The sequence below is a fragment of the Harpia harpyja genome, unplaced genomic scaffold, assembly GCF_026419915.1.
Source record: "Harpia harpyja isolate bHarHar1 unplaced genomic scaffold, bHarHar1 primary haplotype scaffold_386, whole genome shotgun sequence".
Taxonomy (NCBI): Eukaryota; Metazoa; Chordata; class Aves; order Accipitriformes; family Accipitridae; genus Harpia; species Harpia harpyja.
The window spans coordinates 1-17,154 of NW_026293316.1; the positions used below are offsets into that span (position 1 = coordinate 1).

General features: G+C 67.1%; 3 protein-coding genes across 3 annotated transcripts in view; 1 reads left to right on the forward strand and 2 right to left on the reverse strand.

The window, feature by feature from the left end:
• Nucleotides 1–6: 6 nt before the first annotated feature.
• Nucleotides 7–2,464, forward strand: KEAP1 (kelch like ECH associated protein 1; the record flags this gene model as incomplete). Its single annotated transcript, XM_052779618.1, is given in 8 exon segments — nt 7–340; nt 343–464; nt 466–501; nt 503–672; nt 1,684–1,747; nt 1,749–1,890; nt 1,993–2,169; nt 2,263–2,464. Coding segments are annotated over 8 exon segments (1,212 nt in total), but the record flags the coding sequence as incomplete, so codon positions are not given.
• A 274-nt stretch (nt 2,465–2,738) lies between these two features.
• SPC24 (SPC24 component of NDC80 kinetochore complex) lies at nt 2,739–4,495 on the reverse strand. Its single transcript, XM_052779621.1, has 6 exons — nt 4,291–4,495; nt 3,664–3,838; nt 3,443–3,588; nt 3,240–3,340; nt 3,086–3,162; nt 2,739–2,987 (listed from the first exon to the last, which is right to left on the reverse strand). Exons 1-6 carry the CDS (start codon nt 4,372–4,374, stop codon nt 2,881–2,883), a joined length of 690 nt encoding a protein of 229 aa, XP_052635581.1. The 5' UTR covers nt 4,375–4,495; the 3' UTR covers nt 2,739–2,880.
• A 1,516-nt stretch (nt 4,496–6,011) lies between these two features.
• The window catches only part of LOC128138318 (cAMP-specific 3',5'-cyclic phosphodiesterase 4C-like), a 30,777-nt gene continuing 19,634 nt past the window's right edge, over nt 6,012–17,154 (reverse strand). Inside the window, 11 exon segments of the mRNA XM_052779616.1 lie at nt 6,012–6,623; nt 6,625–6,684; nt 8,356–8,538; nt 8,625–8,747; nt 8,828–8,982; nt 10,581–10,680; nt 12,573–12,737; nt 12,858–12,956; nt 13,056–13,167; nt 13,169–13,238; nt 14,265–14,358. Of these exon segments, the coding sequence (XP_052635576.1) occupies nt 6,294–6,623; nt 6,625–6,684; nt 8,356–8,538; nt 8,625–8,747; nt 8,828–8,982; nt 10,581–10,680; nt 12,573–12,737; nt 12,858–12,956; nt 13,056–13,167; nt 13,169–13,238; nt 14,265–14,358 (1,491 nt within the window). The 3' untranslated portion in view covers nt 6,012–6,293.

Here is a 17,154-nt window from a genome sequence, read left to right on the forward strand (position 1 = left end):
GAATTCTTCAACCTCTCGCACTGCCAGCTGGTGACCCTGATCAGCCGGGACGAGCTGAACGTCCGCTGCGAGTCGGAGGTTTTCCACGCCTGCATCAACTGGGTGAAACACGACTGTCCCAACCGCCGCCTCTACGTCCAGGCTCTGCTCCGCGCCGTCCGCTGCCATTCCCTCACCCCGCATTTCCTCCAGATGCAGCTCCAGAAATGCGAAATCCTCCGCTCCGATTCCCGGTCCAAGGATTACCTGGCGCAAATCTTTCAGGATCTGACCCTTCATAAACCCACCCAGGTCTTACCCTGCCGTACCCCCAAAGTGGGGCAGCTCATTTACACGGCCGGCGATATTATCGTCAGTCTTTGAGTTATTTGGAAGCTTACAACCCCCGGGACGGGTCGTGGATCCGTTTAGCCGACCTTCAGGTTCCTCGGAGCGGTTTGGGGGGTTGCGTGGTGGGGGGGCTTTTTTTACGCCGTGGGGGGACGGAACAATTCCCCCGACGGGAAACACGGACTCGGCCGCCATCGATTGTTATAACCCCATGACCGACCAGTGGTCCCCCTGCGCCCCCATGAGCGTCCCCCGCAATCGCATCGGGGTGGGGGTCATCGACGGCATGATTTACGCCGTGGGGGGGTCGCACGGATGCATCCATCATAGCAGCGTGGAGAGGTAAGGGGGCTGCGGCGGCGGGGGGGGGGGGGGAGAAGGGGCTGGAGGTGGATCGGGGTGAGAACACAAGCACTGGGCTGCCCTTGGGGGGGGCAAAGCTGCCTGGGGGGGGGCCCAAATCTGCCCCTGGGGCTGGTAACACAAGCCCATGCCTGCTTTGGGGGGCCAGATCTGCCCCTGGGGCTGGTAACACGAGGCCTGATCTGCCCCTGGGGGGGCAAATCTGCCCCTGGGGGGGCCCAAATCTGCCCCCGGGGCTGGTAACACAAGGCCTGATCTGCCCGGGGGGGGGCAGGCTGGCCCGGGGGGGGCCCAGATCTGCCCCTGGAGAGCCCAAATCTGCCCCCGGGGCTGATAACATGAGCCCATGTCTGCTTTGGGGGGCCAGATCTGCCCCTGGGGGGGGGCCAAATCTGCCCCTGGGGCTGAGAACACAAACCCTGATCTGCCCTGGGGGGCACAGATCTGCCTGGAGGGGGGCACAGAGTGTAATAACACACTGCTCTGCCCTGGGGGGGGGCCACAGAGTGTAATAACACACTGCTCTGCCCTGGGGGGGGGCCACAGAGTGTAATAACACACTGCTCTGCCCTGGAGGGGGGCACAGAGTGTAATAACACACTGCTCTGCCCTGGGGGGGGGGCCACAGAGTGTAATAACACACTGCTCTGCCCTGGAGGGGGGCACAGAGTGTAATAACCACACTGCTCTGCCCTGGGGGGGCCACAGAGTGTAATAACACACTGCTCTGCCCTGGGGGGGGGGGCACAGATCTGCCCCAGAGCCAATAAGAGAAGCCCAGGACTGCCCCGGGTGGGGGGGGGCACAAATCTGCCCCAGGGCTGACAATAAAACACGTTATTTACCCCTGGGGGGGCGCAGATAACACAAACCCAGCCCCGCAGGGGGTCCTTAGGGGTCTTATCGGGCCCTGCGCCCCCCCATGGGTGCCGGGACCGCCCCCCCCGCAGTGCTCAGACCCTGCTGTGTGTGTGTTGTCCCCCCCCCCAGGTACGAGCCGGAGAGGGACGAGTGGCAGCTGGTGGCCCCCATGCTGACGCGCCGGATCGGGGTGGGGGGTGGCGGTTCTCAACCGTCTCCTTTACGCCGTGGGGGGGTTCGACGGCAGCGCCCGCCTCAGCTCCGCCGAGTGCTACCACCCCGAGCGGGACGCCTGGAGAGCCATCGCCCCCATGGCCACCATCCGCAGCGGCGCCGGTGAGGCGGGGGGGGGACACACGCACGTGGACATTTTGGGGTCCTCGGGAGGGGGATTAGGGGGATCTGACCAGCTCCGTTTTCCCCCCCTCGCCCCCGCAGGGGTCTGCGCCCTCAATAATTGCATTTACGCCATGGGGGGCTACGACGGGACGGACCAGCTCAACAGCACCGAGCGTTACGAGGTGGAGACGGACACCTGGACCTTCGTGGCACCCATGCGGTACCGGCGCAGCGCCCTCGGCGTCACCGTCTACCAGGGCAAGATCTACGTCTTGGGTAGGTGTCGGAGACCAGGGCGGGTGTCCACCCCACCCCATCTTTGCCGTTGGTGGGGGGGGGGAGAAACCGAAACGGTTCCCTTTTCCGCAGGGGGCTACGACGGCCACACGTTCTTGGATTCGGTGGAATGTTACGACCCGGTCGCCGACGCCTGGACGGAGGTGACGCGGATGACGTCGGGACGCAGCGGGGTGGGGGTGGCCATCACCATGGAGCCGTGCCGAAAACAAACCGACCGAACCGAGTGTCCGTGCTAACCCCGGCGCCGCCGTGGAGGGGTGGGGTGGGGGGGTCGGGGTGGGGGGAAAAAACCGGCCGCGGCGCAGCCGATGGGGCTGCGGTTTTTTTTACCCCCGGTCCTCCCCTTCTCCTTTTCCCCACGGCGGCGGGTAAACGCGTGGCGGGGGGGGGGGCCGGGATGTTGCCGCCCCTGCGCCTCACTTGGCCACAAGGACAGCTCACGGGGGGGGGCCGTGGCACCCCCAAATTCCCCCCCCTCCCGGTTTTGGGGAGGAGGGGGGGGGGGCAGCCGGATTCGCACCCACCTTCCAGCCCGGCAGCCGATTGACTGGTTTTAATGATTTCCAAATCCCATTGTTACATGAATAAAAGAGACTTTTGTGATTAAGTTGGGGGGGTCAGCACCGCGGGGTCGGGGGGGGAAGGGGGGCAATTGGCGTCGCCCAATCCGTACCGGCACCGTGCCGTTCACCACGCCGTCGGCACCAGGCTCCACAAGTAATCGCTGACGAAGCAGCGGGAATGGCGGCTGCCGTCGATGTCGATGGGCTGGGCGATGTCGGGGCCGTAGTGGACTTTGGGGGGGGGGGGGGGGGGAGAACAGGGGGTTAAGGGGGGCTGGAAACAAGGTGGGGGGGCTGGAAATGAGGGGGGACGTGGGGGGGACACTCACTGCCTTTGATCTGCGCCGGCTCGGCCTCGTAGTCCCAATCGATGCGGCTGATCTTGTAGTAGAGCTGCGTCACGTACCTGCGGGGGACGTGGGGGGGGCTCAGAGGTGTTTTGGGGTCCGTGTCCCCCCCTTTACCTGTCCTGCCACCCCCCCCCCACTCACGCGGTGGTGGGCACGGTGTCCTCTTCCCGCTCCGTGTCCTCCTCCAGCCGCCGGCTCTCCTCCCGCAGCTCCTCCAGCTCCCGTCGCAGGGCGGTGGGGCAGTGAAGGGGAGACGACTGCGTGTCTGGCCACCCCCCCCCCCCCCCCCCCCAAAAAAAAGGACAATGGGAATCCCACCCCCCCAAAAAAGGATATCTGTTGCCGGCCTGCAGGCTGGCACCGGCTTCCCGCGCCCGAAACCAGCTCCTCTTCCAGCTCTTGCAGCCTCCGGAGCAATCGTTGGAGCTCGCTCTCCCGGTCCAGGAGGGTCTTCGCTACCGTCTCCTCGGCCGCGCTGAGCTCTGGGGACACAGGGCGACACCGGCTTTACCGAGGGGGGGAAAAAAATGACACGGGGGGGGGGACACGGGACTCACCTCTGACGAGCTGGGCGGCCGTGGCCTGCGAGGCCAGCAGTTTGTCGTCCATCCGGCTCCGTTTGTCCAGGCTGCGGCGCAGGAGGTTGTCGGCCCAGTCGGAGAGCAGAACCTTCAGCAGCTCCTTGCTCACCTCCTCCAGCTCCTCCATCCGCTTGCTCAGCATGGTGGGGGCCTGGGGGGGGGGGGGATAGCCATGGGAGGGGGGGGGGGGAGAGGCTTTGGCACCCCAAAATTTGTGGGGGGGCGTGGGGAAGGTGTCACTGAGGTGAGGGGGGCAGGGGGAAGCGAGGCTGAAGGAGAGGAGATGGGGCTGGGGGGGGGGTAAAGGCCTTGGGTTGGGGGGGGGGAGTGGAGACGTATCGGGGGGGGTAGATTTTGGGGGGGGGAAGACCTGGGGGGGGGGTGGGGGCAGTGACAGGGCCCTCGGGGGGGTGACAGGGGCCACGGTTTGGGGCGGAGGGAGGCCAGAGGGGGGGTGACAGGCCCCGGGGGGGGTGACAGGCCCCGGGGGGGGACGGACAGGCCCCGGGGGGGGGGTGCTGGGGGGCAGATGCAGGGAGGGAGAAGAGACAGAGCCCCCCCCCATGGCGATGGGGGCCGGTATTTCCCCCCCCCCCCCGTTACCTGCTCTCCCGGTACCGGCGGGGGGGGGGGGGGTGTTACCGGTGCGGCGCGCGCCGCCGTTTGAACCGGGCCGGCTCTGCGCATGCGCCGCCCCCGCCGCCCGGCCGACGCGCAGGCGCACTTGGGCTTTGGTGGAAGCCGGAGTTTGGAGGCGGCCGCTAGGGGGCGGTAGAGGAGGGGGCGTGGGGAAACCTTCTGGCCGGCTCGGAGGTCTTGAGGGTGGCTCCTCTCTATGGTCGGGGCAGGTTGGGCTGGGGGACCCCCCCCCCCCCCGGGGCTGGGGGACCCCCCCCATGGCCTGGGCCTCGTCCTTGGGACCCCCCCCGGGGCTGTGAAACCCCCCCCAGGGCCTGGGCCTGGTCCCTGGGACCCCCCCGGGCTGTGAGGACCCCCCCCAAGGCCTGGTCTGTAGGACCCCCCCCCCCCAGGAGCCATGAGACCCCCCCTGGGGCCTGATTCTGGTCCCTGGGACCCCCCCCCGGGGCTGTGGGGACCCCCCCCAGAGCAGTGGGACCCCCCCAGGGGCCATGAGACCCCCCCCCTGGGGCCTGATTCTGGTCCCTGGGACCCCCCCTGGGGCATGCCTCCCCCCCCCCCGGGGCGGTAGGACCCCCCCCAGAGCTCCCCTCTGCCCCCCCCCAACCCAGCCTGACCCTTTCAGCAGGCTCTGTGCCCCCCCCAGACCCCCCCCCCCCCAGCACAGACCCCCCCACACTCGGTCCCTTCTCCTCTTTATTCGAGCTGATGGCGGAGGAGGGAGAAGGGGGGTGATGGGGGGGGGGGGAGGAGAAACCCCCAGGGGATGGGGAAGGGGGGGGGGCTGGCGAGCTGGGGGGGGGTGTCTCCCCCAGGGCCCCCCCCGGGGGGTCCCGGCCTCGCTATTCACAGTATGTACAGACCCGCCACCGCGTACAAAAATAAAAGCTCTGCACGCCCCCCCCCCACCCCGCCGAGACCCCCCCAGAGACCCCCCCATCCCGCCGCTACAAGGCCACGTCGTGGGGGGGGGGCACAGGCCAGGCCTTTAACCCCCCCCACCCCCCCCAACCCCCCAAATTCTTTTTGGGGGGGTCAGATCCCCCACGAGACCCCCCAACACCCCCCCCAGCACCATTGCACATACACCCCCCCCCGGCTGTGCCCCCCCCCCCAAATGAAGGGAGACGCCAGCCCCAATGCTACAGTACAGTGTTCAGAAATGGGGGACCCCCCCCCAAAAAAAAGCTGTTTGGGGGTCTGCCCCCCCCCAGACTCTCCCACCCCCCCCTCACTCAAAGAGGAATTTGGGGGGGGGGCACCTTGTTATTGCTTCACCTCTATTGGGGATTTGGGGGGGGGAGACACCCCCCCCCATTATGGCCTGGACCCTCACCCTGCACAGACAGACCCCAGCGGGTTTGGGGGGGTCCATGAGAGCCCCCCCCAATTGAGAGGGCTCCACCCCCCCCCAGGAGGGCTGGGGGCAATTTGGGGGGGGGGCAACCCCAGGAGGATCCCTGTGCAAAAAGGGGGAACGAGCAGAAGACTTTGGGGGGGGATGTGCACCCCAAATTAGGGGGGGCCCCCCCCATGCCTTCCCCCCCTCCAGGCTTCATCTTCCCCCCCCCCAGCCCCCAAATTGCCCCCCTCGGGGTCCATCCTCCCTCTGGATAAATGGCTTTTGGGGGACAGACCTGGGGGGGGTCCCTGCCGGCCCCCCCGAGCCCCCCAGTTTATTTGGGGGGGGGGTGTCTGTCCGTATTCCCTTTTTCCTCCCCTGGGGGGGGGGGGGCATTTTATCTCTTTTTTTGTCTTTTCAAGTTTTTTAAAAAATACAATAAAAATTCCCTCTTCCCTCCCCCCTGCCCCCCCCCCCCCCAAATAAACCCCATCAAATTAAAATCGACTTTAAAATAAAATTAAAATAAAATTAAAATAAAATAAATCTGAGTTCTGCTCTGGGAGGGGGGGGGGTGTCCTGTACCTCCCCCCCCTCCCCAAATAATCTACAAGGGGGGGGGGTGTCACCACTCCCCGACAGCGTATCCCCCCCCGAGTCCATTCCGCTCTTCCTCCTCCTCCTCCTCCTCCTCGGGGGGTCTCCCGGGGGGCTGCTCCGGGGGGGTGACGTAGGGTTGATGAACGAGCCGGGGGGTGTTACAGGCCGAGGGGGGGGGATAAACGCCGGGCTCCTGCCCTTCCTCATCCTCTTCCAAGGTCAGGTCGAACTGGAACCGGTGCTGGGGGGGGGGGGAGGCGGCGGCGGGGGGGGGCGAGGGGCTGTGGGGGGGGACGCGGCTGTGGTACCAGTCCCGGTTCTCCTCCAGCGTCTCCAGGATCTCCTGCGCGTCCGGGGTGCACCAGGTCGGCCCACGTCTCCCACAGCGGGTGCACGATGTAGTCGATGAAGCCCACCTTGGGGGGGGGGACACACGCGGGTGACGATGGGTGACAGCCCCCCCACCCTCCCGGGGGGGTCACTGGGGGTCCCTGAGCGCAGCCGGTACCCCAGGATGGTGCGCAGGGACACGCTGGGTCCAGGGGATGCTCGTGTTTGGGGACGTCGGGGTGGCACCGAGGGTCCCTGTCCCCAGGGGATGCCCAGTTGGGGACATCGGGGTGGCACCGAGGGTCCCCCCAAGGGTCCCCGTCCCCATCTGGTACCCAAGGATGCCGTGCAGGGACACTGGGGTGGCACCGAGGGTCCCCGTCCTCATGGGATGTCCAGTTGGGGACATTGGGGTGGCACCGAGGGTCCCTGTCCTCATGGGATGCCCAGCTGGGGACATTGGGGTGGCACCGAGGGTCCCTGTCCTCATGGGATGCCCAGCTGGGGACACCAGGGTGGCACCGAGGGTCCCTGTCCCCGGGGGATGCCCAGTTGGGGACACTGGGGTGGCACCGAGGGTCCCCGTCCCCATCTGGTACCCGAGGATGCCATGCAGGGACACCAGGGGTGGCACCGAGGGTCCCCGTCCTCATGGGATGCCTAATTGGGGACATTGGGGTGGCACCGAGGATCCCTGTCCTCATGGGATGCCCAGTTGGGGACACTGGGGTGGCACGGAGGGTCCCTGTCCCCATCTGGTACCTGAAGACACTGTGCAGGGACACCAGGGTGGCACCGAGGGTCCCTGTCCCCAGGGGATGCCCAGTTGGGGACATTGGGGTGGCACCGAGGGTCCCTGGCCCCATGGGGTGCTCATGCCTGGGGACACCGGGGTGGCACTGAGGGTCCCCGTCCTCATGGGATGCCTAACTGGGGACACTGGGGTGGCACTGAGGGTCCCTGTCCCCATCTGGTACCCGAGGATGCCGTGCAGGGACACCGGGGTGGCACTGAGGGTCCCTGTCCCCAGGGGATCCCTAATTGGGGACATTGGGGTGGCACCGAGGGTCCCCGTCCCCATCTGGTACCCGAGGATGCCGTGCAGGGACACCGGGGGTGGCACCGAGGGTCCCCGTCCTCATGGGATGCCCAGTTGGGGACACTGGGGTGGCACTGAGGGTCCCCATCCCCATCTGGTACCTGAGGATGCCGTGCAGGGACATTGAGGTGGCACCGAGGATTCCTGTCCCCAGGGGATGCCCAGCTGGGGACACCAGGGTGGCACCGAGGGTCCCTGTCCCCAGGGGATGTCCAGTTGGGGACATTGGGGTGGCACCGAGGGTCCCTGTCCCCATGGGATGCCTAATTGGGTACATCGGGGTGGCACTGAGGGTCCCCGTCCTCATGGGATGCCTAACTGGGGACACTGGGGGGGCACCGAGGGTCCCCATCCCCATCTGGTACCCGAGGATGCCGTGCAGGGACACTGGGGGTGGCACCGAGGGTCCCTGTCCTCATGGGATGCCCAGTTGGGGACATCGGGGTGGCACCGAGGGTCCCTGGCCCCAGGGGATGCTCATGCTTGGGGACACCGGGGTGGCACCGAGGGTCCCCGTCCTCATGGGACGCCCAGCTGGGGACACGGTGTTGTCACCGAGGGTCCCCGTCCCCACACGCCGCCTCGACCTGGAGCCGACCGCGACCCAGGACCAGGCGGCGGTGACCCGCGGGGTGTCATCGTGTCCCCCCCCCCGTACCTGGGACTTCTCGACGGAGGCGGTGTGTTTGTCACACATGGGGCTGATCTCCATGCCCCGCTCCCGCTCCCTGTCTCCCTGCCGGAAAAACTCCTCCATGATGCGCTCCGTCCACTGCCGGTACAGCGCCAGCGGCTTCGTCGGGTTGCTCAGATCCGCGCAGTGCACCATGTTCCTCAGGACCTGCCGAAATCCCGCGGGGTCAGATCGGCGCCCCGATGGCGCCGCGTCACCCCCCCCCGCTCCGTGCGCGTGTCCCCCCCCCGGACCTGGATGCGATCCGTGTAGTTGTCCAGCAGCAGCACCCCGGAACTCGTCACCTTCTTGGTCTCCACCATCGTCTTGAGGTCGGCCAAGAGGCTCATGTGCTTCGACATGTCGGTGGCCAGGACCTGACGAAGACAAGGGACAAGGGATGTGGCCCGTGTGCCCCCCCCGGGGGGTTTTTTTTTGGGGGGGGGGGGTGTCTTACCATGTCGATGACCATCTTGCGGAGGGTCTGGCGCTGGCGCTTGCTGAGGTTCTGGAAGATGTCGCAGTTCTCCTCCTGCAGCAGCTTGAAGCCGACGGCCAAGTGATGGTTCTCCAGCACCGACTCGTCGTTGTACATCAGCGCCAGCTCCGAGTCTGGGGGACGGGGACACGGGGGGACGGGGACGCGGTGAGGGACCCCCACCCGCCCACCCGCCCCCTGCACCCCGGGGTGGGCACGGCACGGCACGGCACGGCACGGCGCGGCACGGCACGGCGCGGCACGGCACGGCGCGGCACGGCTCGGCGAGGCTGCGGGCGGGAGAGATGATCTGCGTGGGCAGGACAGCGTGCAAGACGATGGGTACGTGCAAGACAACAGGCATGTGCAAGATGACAGGCGTGTGCAAGATGACAGGCGTGTGCAAGATGACAGGCGTGTGCAAGACAACGGGTACATGCAAGACAACAGGCGTGTGCAAGATGACAGGCATGTGCAAGATGACAGGCGTGTGCAAGACGACGGGTACGTGCAAGACAACAGGCGTGTGCAAGATGACAGGCATGTGCAAGACGATGGGTACGTGCAAGACGACGGGTACGTGCAAGACAACAGGCATGTGCAAGATGACAGGCGTGTGCAAGACGACAGGCGTGTGCAAGACGATGGGTACGTGCAAGACGACGGGTACGTGCAAGACAACAGGCATGTGCAAGATGACAGGCATGTGCAAGACGATGGGTACGTGCAAGACGACGGGTACATGCAAGACAACAGGCATGTGCAAGATGACAGGCGTGTGCAAGACGACAGGCGTGTGCAAGACGATGGGTACGTGCAAGACGACGGGTACGTGCAAGACAACAGGCATGTGCAAGATGACAGGCATGTGCAAGACGATGGGTACGTGCAAGACGACGGGTACATGCAAGACAACAGGCATGTGCAAGATGACAGGCGTGTGCAAGACGACAGGCGTGTGCAAGACGATGGGTACGTGCAAGACGACGGGTACATGCAAGACGGTGTATGTGCAAGACGGTGTGCATGCGAGATGGTGTGCGTGCAAGACAACGGGCACGTGCAAGACTGTGCGTGTGCAGGATGATGTGTGCATGCAAGACAGCGCGCCTGTGCGAGATGAGATGCGTGTGCAAAACAGCGCACGTGTGCGAGATGTGTGTGCAAGGCAGCGGGCATATGCAAGACCGCGTGTGCAAGATGATGTCTGCGTGATGGTGCGTGCGCGCAAGATGACATGTGGATGCACGGCAAGGGGCATATGCAAGATGGTGCAAGCGTGCAAGATGGTGCGTGCGTGCAAGACAGCGTGCATGTGCAAGATGACATGTGTGTGCGAGATGACGGGCATAGGCAAGACAGTGTGTGTGTGCAACATGACGTGTCCACGCAAGACTGCGTGTGCAAGATGACGTGTGGGCAAGACGACGGGCTTATGCAAGATGGTGCATGTGTGCAAGAGGACACGCGTGTGCAAGATGACACGCGTGCAAGATGACACGCGTGTGCAAGAGGACGCGCGAGTGCAAGACGTCGCACGCGTGCGAGTCGGCGCGCACGCGCAGGACGGGACGTGCTCGCAAGGCAGCTCACGCACACGAGACATGCACGCGCAGCACAGCGCGTGTGTATGAGACGGCACGCGTGTGCGAGACGGCACGCGTGTGCGAGGCCCACCCCTGCCCCGGGGGTGTCCCGGGGCCGCTCCCCCCCCCCCAGTTGCCGCACTCACTGGTGTTGATGAGGAACTGGTTGGAGACGCCGGGGTGGTCGACGTCGTGGATGGCGGCGGCGAAGAGGGCTGCCAGGATCTCCAGGTCGGTGAACACCGCCTGCGGCACCGGGCGCCCTCAGCACCCGCCCCGGCACCCCAAAATCCTCCCCCCCCCCCGCAGCTCCCGGCTGAGGGACCCCAAAACCTGGGGACCCACAGATCTCGGGAGTGCGGCGTTCAGGGGTCCCAGCACCCAGAGATCCTGACCGCTGGGGACCCCAGTGTCTGTCCGGAGACCCCCCGACCCGACACCTCAGCATCCCAGCACCCCACTAGTTTAGGATCCCGGCACCTTGGGGACCCCGATATTTCAGGACCCCGACATCTGGAGACCCCGGCGTCTGGGGACCCCGGCATTTCAGGAGCCCAATATCTGGGGACTCCAGAATCTTGGGACCATGGAATTTGGGGACCCCAACATCTTGGGACCCCAATATCTGGGGATCCTGGCATCTGGGGACCCCAGGATCTCAGAAGCCAAATTATCTGGGGACCCTCACATTTGGGGTCCCCGGCATCTTGGAACCATGGCATTTGGGGACCCCAGCGTCTGGGGACCATGGAATTTGGGGAGCCCGGCATCTCAGGAGCCCAATATCTGGGGACCCTAACATCTGGGGACCCCGGCATTTGGGGACCCCAGCACCTGGTGTCCCCAGCACCTCAAGACCCCCCCCCACCCCCAGATCCACCCCCTCAACCACCCCAGCCCCTCCACACCCCCCCCAAACCAAACTCCCATCACCCAACCCCTCTGCTGGCCATGGGGATGGTCCCACCACCCCACTACGGGTCCCACCACCCCGCTATGGGTCCCACCACCCCGCTATGGGTCCCACCACCCCGCCATGGGTCCCACCACCCCACTATGGGTCCCACCACCCCGCCATGGGTCCCCACCACCCCACTATGGGTCCCACCACCCCGTGACGGGTCCCACCACCCTGCCATGGGTCCCACCACCCCACTACGGGTCCCACCACCCCGCTATGGGTCCCACCACCCCACTATGGGTCCCACCACCCCGTGACGGGTCCCACCACCCTGCCATGGGTCCCACCACCCCGCTATGGGTCCCACCACCCCACTATGGGTCCCACCACCCCCACTATGGGTCCCACCACCCCGCTATGGGTCCCAACACCCTGCCATGGGTCCCACCACCCCACTACGGGTCCCACCACCCCGCCATGGGTCCCACCACCCCACTATGGGTCCCACCACCCCGTGACGGGTCCCACCACCCTGCCATGGGTCCCACCACCCCACTATGGGTCCCACCACCCCGCTATGGGTCCCACCACCCCACTATGGGTCCCACCACCCCCGTGACGGGTCCCACCACCCTGCCATGGGTCCCACCACCCCGCTATGGGTCCCACCACCCCACTATGGGTCCCACCACCCCACTATGGGTCCCACCACCCCGCTATGGGTCCCAACACCCTGCCATGGGTCCCACCACCCCGCTATGGGTCCCACCACCCCGTGACGGGTCCCACCACCCTGCCATGGGTCCCACCACCCCACTACGGGTCCCACCACCCCGCTATGGGTCCCGCCACCCCACTACGGGTCCCACCACCCCGCTATGGGTCCCACCACCCCGCTATGGGTCCCACCACCCCACTATGGGTCCCACCACCCCGCTATGGGTCCCACCACCCCATGATGGGTCCCAACACCCTGCCATGGGTCCCACCACCCCGCTATGGGTCCCACCACCCCACTATGGGTCCCACCACCCTGCCATGGGTCCCACCACCCCGCCATGGGTCCCACCACCCCGTGACGGGTCCCGCCACCCCGCCATGGGTCCCGCCACCCCGCCATGGGTCCCACCACCCCACTACGGATCCCACCACCCCGCTACGGGTCCCACCACCCCGCCATGGGTCCCACCACCCCATGATGGGTCCCCCCCACCCCGCGACGGGTCGGGGGGCTCACGTCGAGGGCGGGGGTGGCCAGCAGGACGTGGGTGGACTGCATGACGTCGGCGGCGTGCAGGCTGTTGTGGTAGGCGACGTCGGCGTGGTAGTGGTCCTCCAAGGTCAAGGTGTAGGTCAGCAACGTCTCCACCGGGATCTTGAAGGTCTTCACCAGCTCCCGCTCCTGCGCCGGGGACCGGAGAGGGGGGGGCGACGGTCAGCCCCCCCACCCTCAGAGGACCCAGGTGTCGGGGGGGGGGGGGGGTTTTGGGGTGGGGATGGGGGGGGTTTGGGGGGTCCGTACCTGGAATATCGTGTACATGATGCAGCTGAGCGAGCGGTTGTTGGAGTATTCGGAGACGCGGAAGATGTTCAAGCCCCACTTGTTGAGGCTGTCGAGCTCCTGGGGGGGGGTGCAGGGGGGCGGTGGGTACGGCACAGACCCCCCCCCCCTTGTTCCCAGATCCCCCCCCCGCCCCATCACGCCGGTGAACCCCGTCACCTTGCCCAGCAGGTCCTCGCGGTCGGTCTTGACGCCGAAGCGGGGGACGCTGGAGCCGCCGGGGCCGGAGCCGGGGGGCAACTTCTTCACCCCGCTGATCTGCCCCATGGGGGGGGGGCTGCCGCCGCTTCTTCTCCCGCTCCTTGGGGCCGGGGGCCGGGATCTCCACCTCGTGCTGCTTGTCTGGGGGCGGGGGGGGGACACGGGGACGGGTCGGGGGGGGGCACGGTCACGCCATGCCTGGGAGCCCCCCCCACCCAGCCCCGGCGTGCGAGGGAGCGTGGACGGGGGGGGGTGCGTGCGAGGGATGGTGTGGGAGGGGGGGTGCGTGTGAGGGAGGGTGTGTGGGGAAGGGGGGGGCGTGCAAGGGGTGCGTGCGAGGGATACGCACGCGTGGGGGGGGGTGTAAGGGACGTGCGTGCGCAGGGGATGCACGTGTAAGGGATGCGTGCAAAGGATGCGCACGCGTGGGATGTGCGCGCGAAGGACGTGTGTGCAAGGGGACGTGTCCAAAGGATGCACGTGCGTGGGATGAGTGTGCAAAAGATGTATGTGCAAGGGACGCGCGCAAAGGATGCACGTGCGTGGGATGAGTGTGCAAAAGATGTATGTGCAAGGGACGCGCGCAAAGGATACACGTGCGTGGGATGTGTGTGTGCAAAGGATACACGTGCAAGGGAGCACGCGTGAGCATGCACGTGCATGGGATGCACGTGTAAGGGACACATGTGAACAGATGGATGTTTAAGGGATGTGCAAGAGATGCTCGTACAAGGGATGCTTGTGCAAGCCAAGGATACACGTGCATGGGATGCGTGTGCAAGGGATGCTCGTGCAAGGGAGCACGCGTGAGCAGGACGTGCACCGGCTGCACGTTTAAGGGATGCGTGCGCGAGGAAGCGCGCACGAGCGTGCACAGGGCTGTGTGTGCCAGGTGAGCCCCTGCAGGCTGCTGGGGGGGTCGTCATCCCGGGCTCCCGGCTATGGGGGTCCCTGGGGCTCCTGGGGGGGGTCCTGGGGGTCCCTGGGGGGCTGGCGAGGGTCCCTGGGGTCCTGGGGGTCCCTGGGGGGCTGGTGGGGGTCCTGGGAGTCCCAGGGGGTCCCTGGGGGTGTGGTGGAGGCCCCTGGGGGTCCCTGGGGTCCCTGGGGGGGGCTGGAGGCCCCTGGGGGTTCTGGGGGTCCGGCAGGGGTCCGGGGGGGCGGGGGCACCGAGGAAGGTGCTGGAGATGTACTCGGAGACCTGGTTGCCGGAGCGGCTCATCTCGGAGAGGTGGGTCAGCTCCCGGTTCAGCATCCTCTTGAACTGGGGGGGGCACGGGGGGGGGGTGAGGGACAGACCCCACATCGCCCCCCCCCTGCCTCCGGGGACCCCCCCCCGGCCCTCCTCCCCAGCCCTGGGACCCCCCCCCTCCCCAGGCTTTGGGCTGTGACCCCTGGAGAGGGAGGGACACCCCGAGGGGGGACGGGGGGTCCCAGGCTGGAGAGGCCCCCCCCGTCCCGTCGGCCCCAGGGGACCAGGATGGGGACGGGGACAGGGACAAGGATGGGATGAGGAAGGGGACGGGGACAAGGGCATGGGATGGGGACAGGGATGGGGACGGGGATGGGGACGGGGATGGGATGGGAATGGGGACAGGGATGGGGATGGGGACGGGGACGGGGATGGGATGGGAATGGGGACAGGGATGGGGACGGGGATGGGATGGGAATGGGGACAGGGATGGGATGGGGATGGGGACAGGGATGGGGACGGGGATGGGGACAGGGATGGGATGGGGATGGGGACAGGGATGGGGACGGGGATGGGGTGAAGATGGACAAGAAGGGGATGAGGAAGGGGACAGAGACAGGGATGGGGACAGGGATGGGATGAGGAAGGGGACAGGGACAAGGGCATGGGATGGGGACAGGGATGGGATGGGAATGGGGACAGGGATGGGGACGGGGATAAGGGTGAAGATGGGTAAGAAGGGGATGAGGAAGGGGACAGGGATGGGATGGGGACAAGAGTGGGATGAGGAAGGGGACAGGGACAGGGATGGGATGGGGACAAGGATGGAGACGGGGTGAAGATGGGCAAGAAGGGGGTGAGGAAGGGGACAGGGACAAGGGCATGGGATGGGGACAGGGATGGGGACAGGGATGGGGACAAGGGTGAAGATGGACAAGAAGGGGATGAGGAAGGGGACAGGGACAAGGGCATGGGATGGGGACAGGGATGGGGCCAGGGACAAGAGTGGGATGAGGAAGGGGACAGGGACAGGGATGGGATGGGGACAGTGATGGGGACAGGGATGGGATGGGAATGGGGACAGGGATGGAGACAAGGATGGAGACGGGGTGAAGATGGGCAAGAAGGGGATGAGGAAGGGGACAGGGATGGGATGGGGACAGGGATGGGGACAAGGATGGGGACAAGGATGGAGATGGGGATGGGGACAGGGATGGGGACAGGGGTGAAGATGGACAAGAAGGGGATGAGGAAGGGGACAGGGACAGGGACAAGGGCGTCGGATGGGGACAGGGATGGGGACAAGGACGAAGGTTGACAAGAAGGGGATGAAGAAGGGGACAGGGACAGGGACGGGATGGGATGGGGATAGGGATGGGGATGGGGATGGGATAGCGATGGGGACAGGGATGGGGACAAGGGCGAAGATGGACAAGAAGGGGAGAAGAAGGGGACAGGGACAGGGACAAGGGCGTCGGATGGGGACGGGGATGGGGACGGGGACAGGGATGGGGACAGTTCCCGCCGGCTTCACCCCAGGGAAGCCCAGAGGCCCCACACAGGCCCCCTGCCACCGCGGCGCTGGGGGGGGGAACGACATGACAACACTGGTGGCACTGGGGGGGCACATTGGGAGCTGCCAGCGCTTCCAGCCGCTGTCCCAGCCCCGAGGACCCTCCCCAGCCGGGGCGGCACCCAGGGGGGGTCGTGTCCCCCCCCCGGGGGGGTGCGGTGGCAGCGAGGGGGGGCTGCCCCGTGCCCCCCGAGTCCTCGCTGTCCTTGAGCGGGGCCCGGATGCTGCCCCCCCCCCCCCCGCGGTGACTCATCCCTCGGCAGCGGCTGCGGGGCCGGGGGGGGCACAGGGCCTTCACCAACCCCCCCCCGCCCCGGGCACCCCCAGGCTGAGCGGGGCCGGGGGTCCCCACCTGTGTCGTGTCCCCCCCCCCCCGCCCCCGGGGACCCCAGACTGCGGGCTCCCCTACCCTGGGGACCCCCCCAGCGCTCGGGGAGGGGGGGGACCCAAGTGTCTGAGCTGCCCCCCCCCCCCAAAACCCCCAGACCCCATTGCCCCCCCCCCGCGGGGGGGGGTGTGTGCTGGCCCCGCCCCTCCCTCTGTCCCGGGGGGGGGGGCTGCTCCTCCCCCCCATTTACCCCAGCCCCCCCCCCCAATTGCCCCCAACATTGAGGGGGGGGGGCGTGAAGAGCATCACCCGCATCCCTCCCCATCAGCCAATCAGGACCCTCCGCCTAATCTCCATGGCAACCGCAGTCTCCGTAGCAACCGCCCCCTCCCGGTCCTTGCTGGGGGGGGGGTTTAACCCCTGCTGTGCCAGGCGGGGGGGGGGTATCCTCCAGCCCCCCCCCCCACGGGACCACCGTCTCTGCGTGCTGGCGCAGCCCCCCCCCCCGCCCCAAGCCACAAATTTGGGGGGGGGCTGCCCCCCCCCACCAATGCAGACACCCCCCCCCCCCCCCCACGACGGAGCCATGCGCACCCAAATAGACCCCCCCCGCACCCCCCCGAGCTGGGGGGGGGGACCATGCAGGGAAGGGAAGGGGGGGGGCTACACCCCGAGGGCTGACTCGAGGAGTCCCACCATGACATTGGGGGGGGGGGGGGGGAGAAGGTCAAACGTGCCCCCCCCCCCCTTCCCGGTGCCCCCCCCCCCCCTTACCTGATCCCACCAGCCCACCAGCCAGGGCTTGGCGCAGGTCTCGCAGAAAAAATCCACCAAGGGCATTTTCCGGCCGCGGGGGGGTCGGCCGGGGGCACTGGGGCCCCCCCCCGCCGCCCCGAAGGAACCGGGGGGTCCCTGCTTACCGGGGGGGGGGGGGGGGGGGGCTGCCCCCCCCCTCCCCGAGCACCCC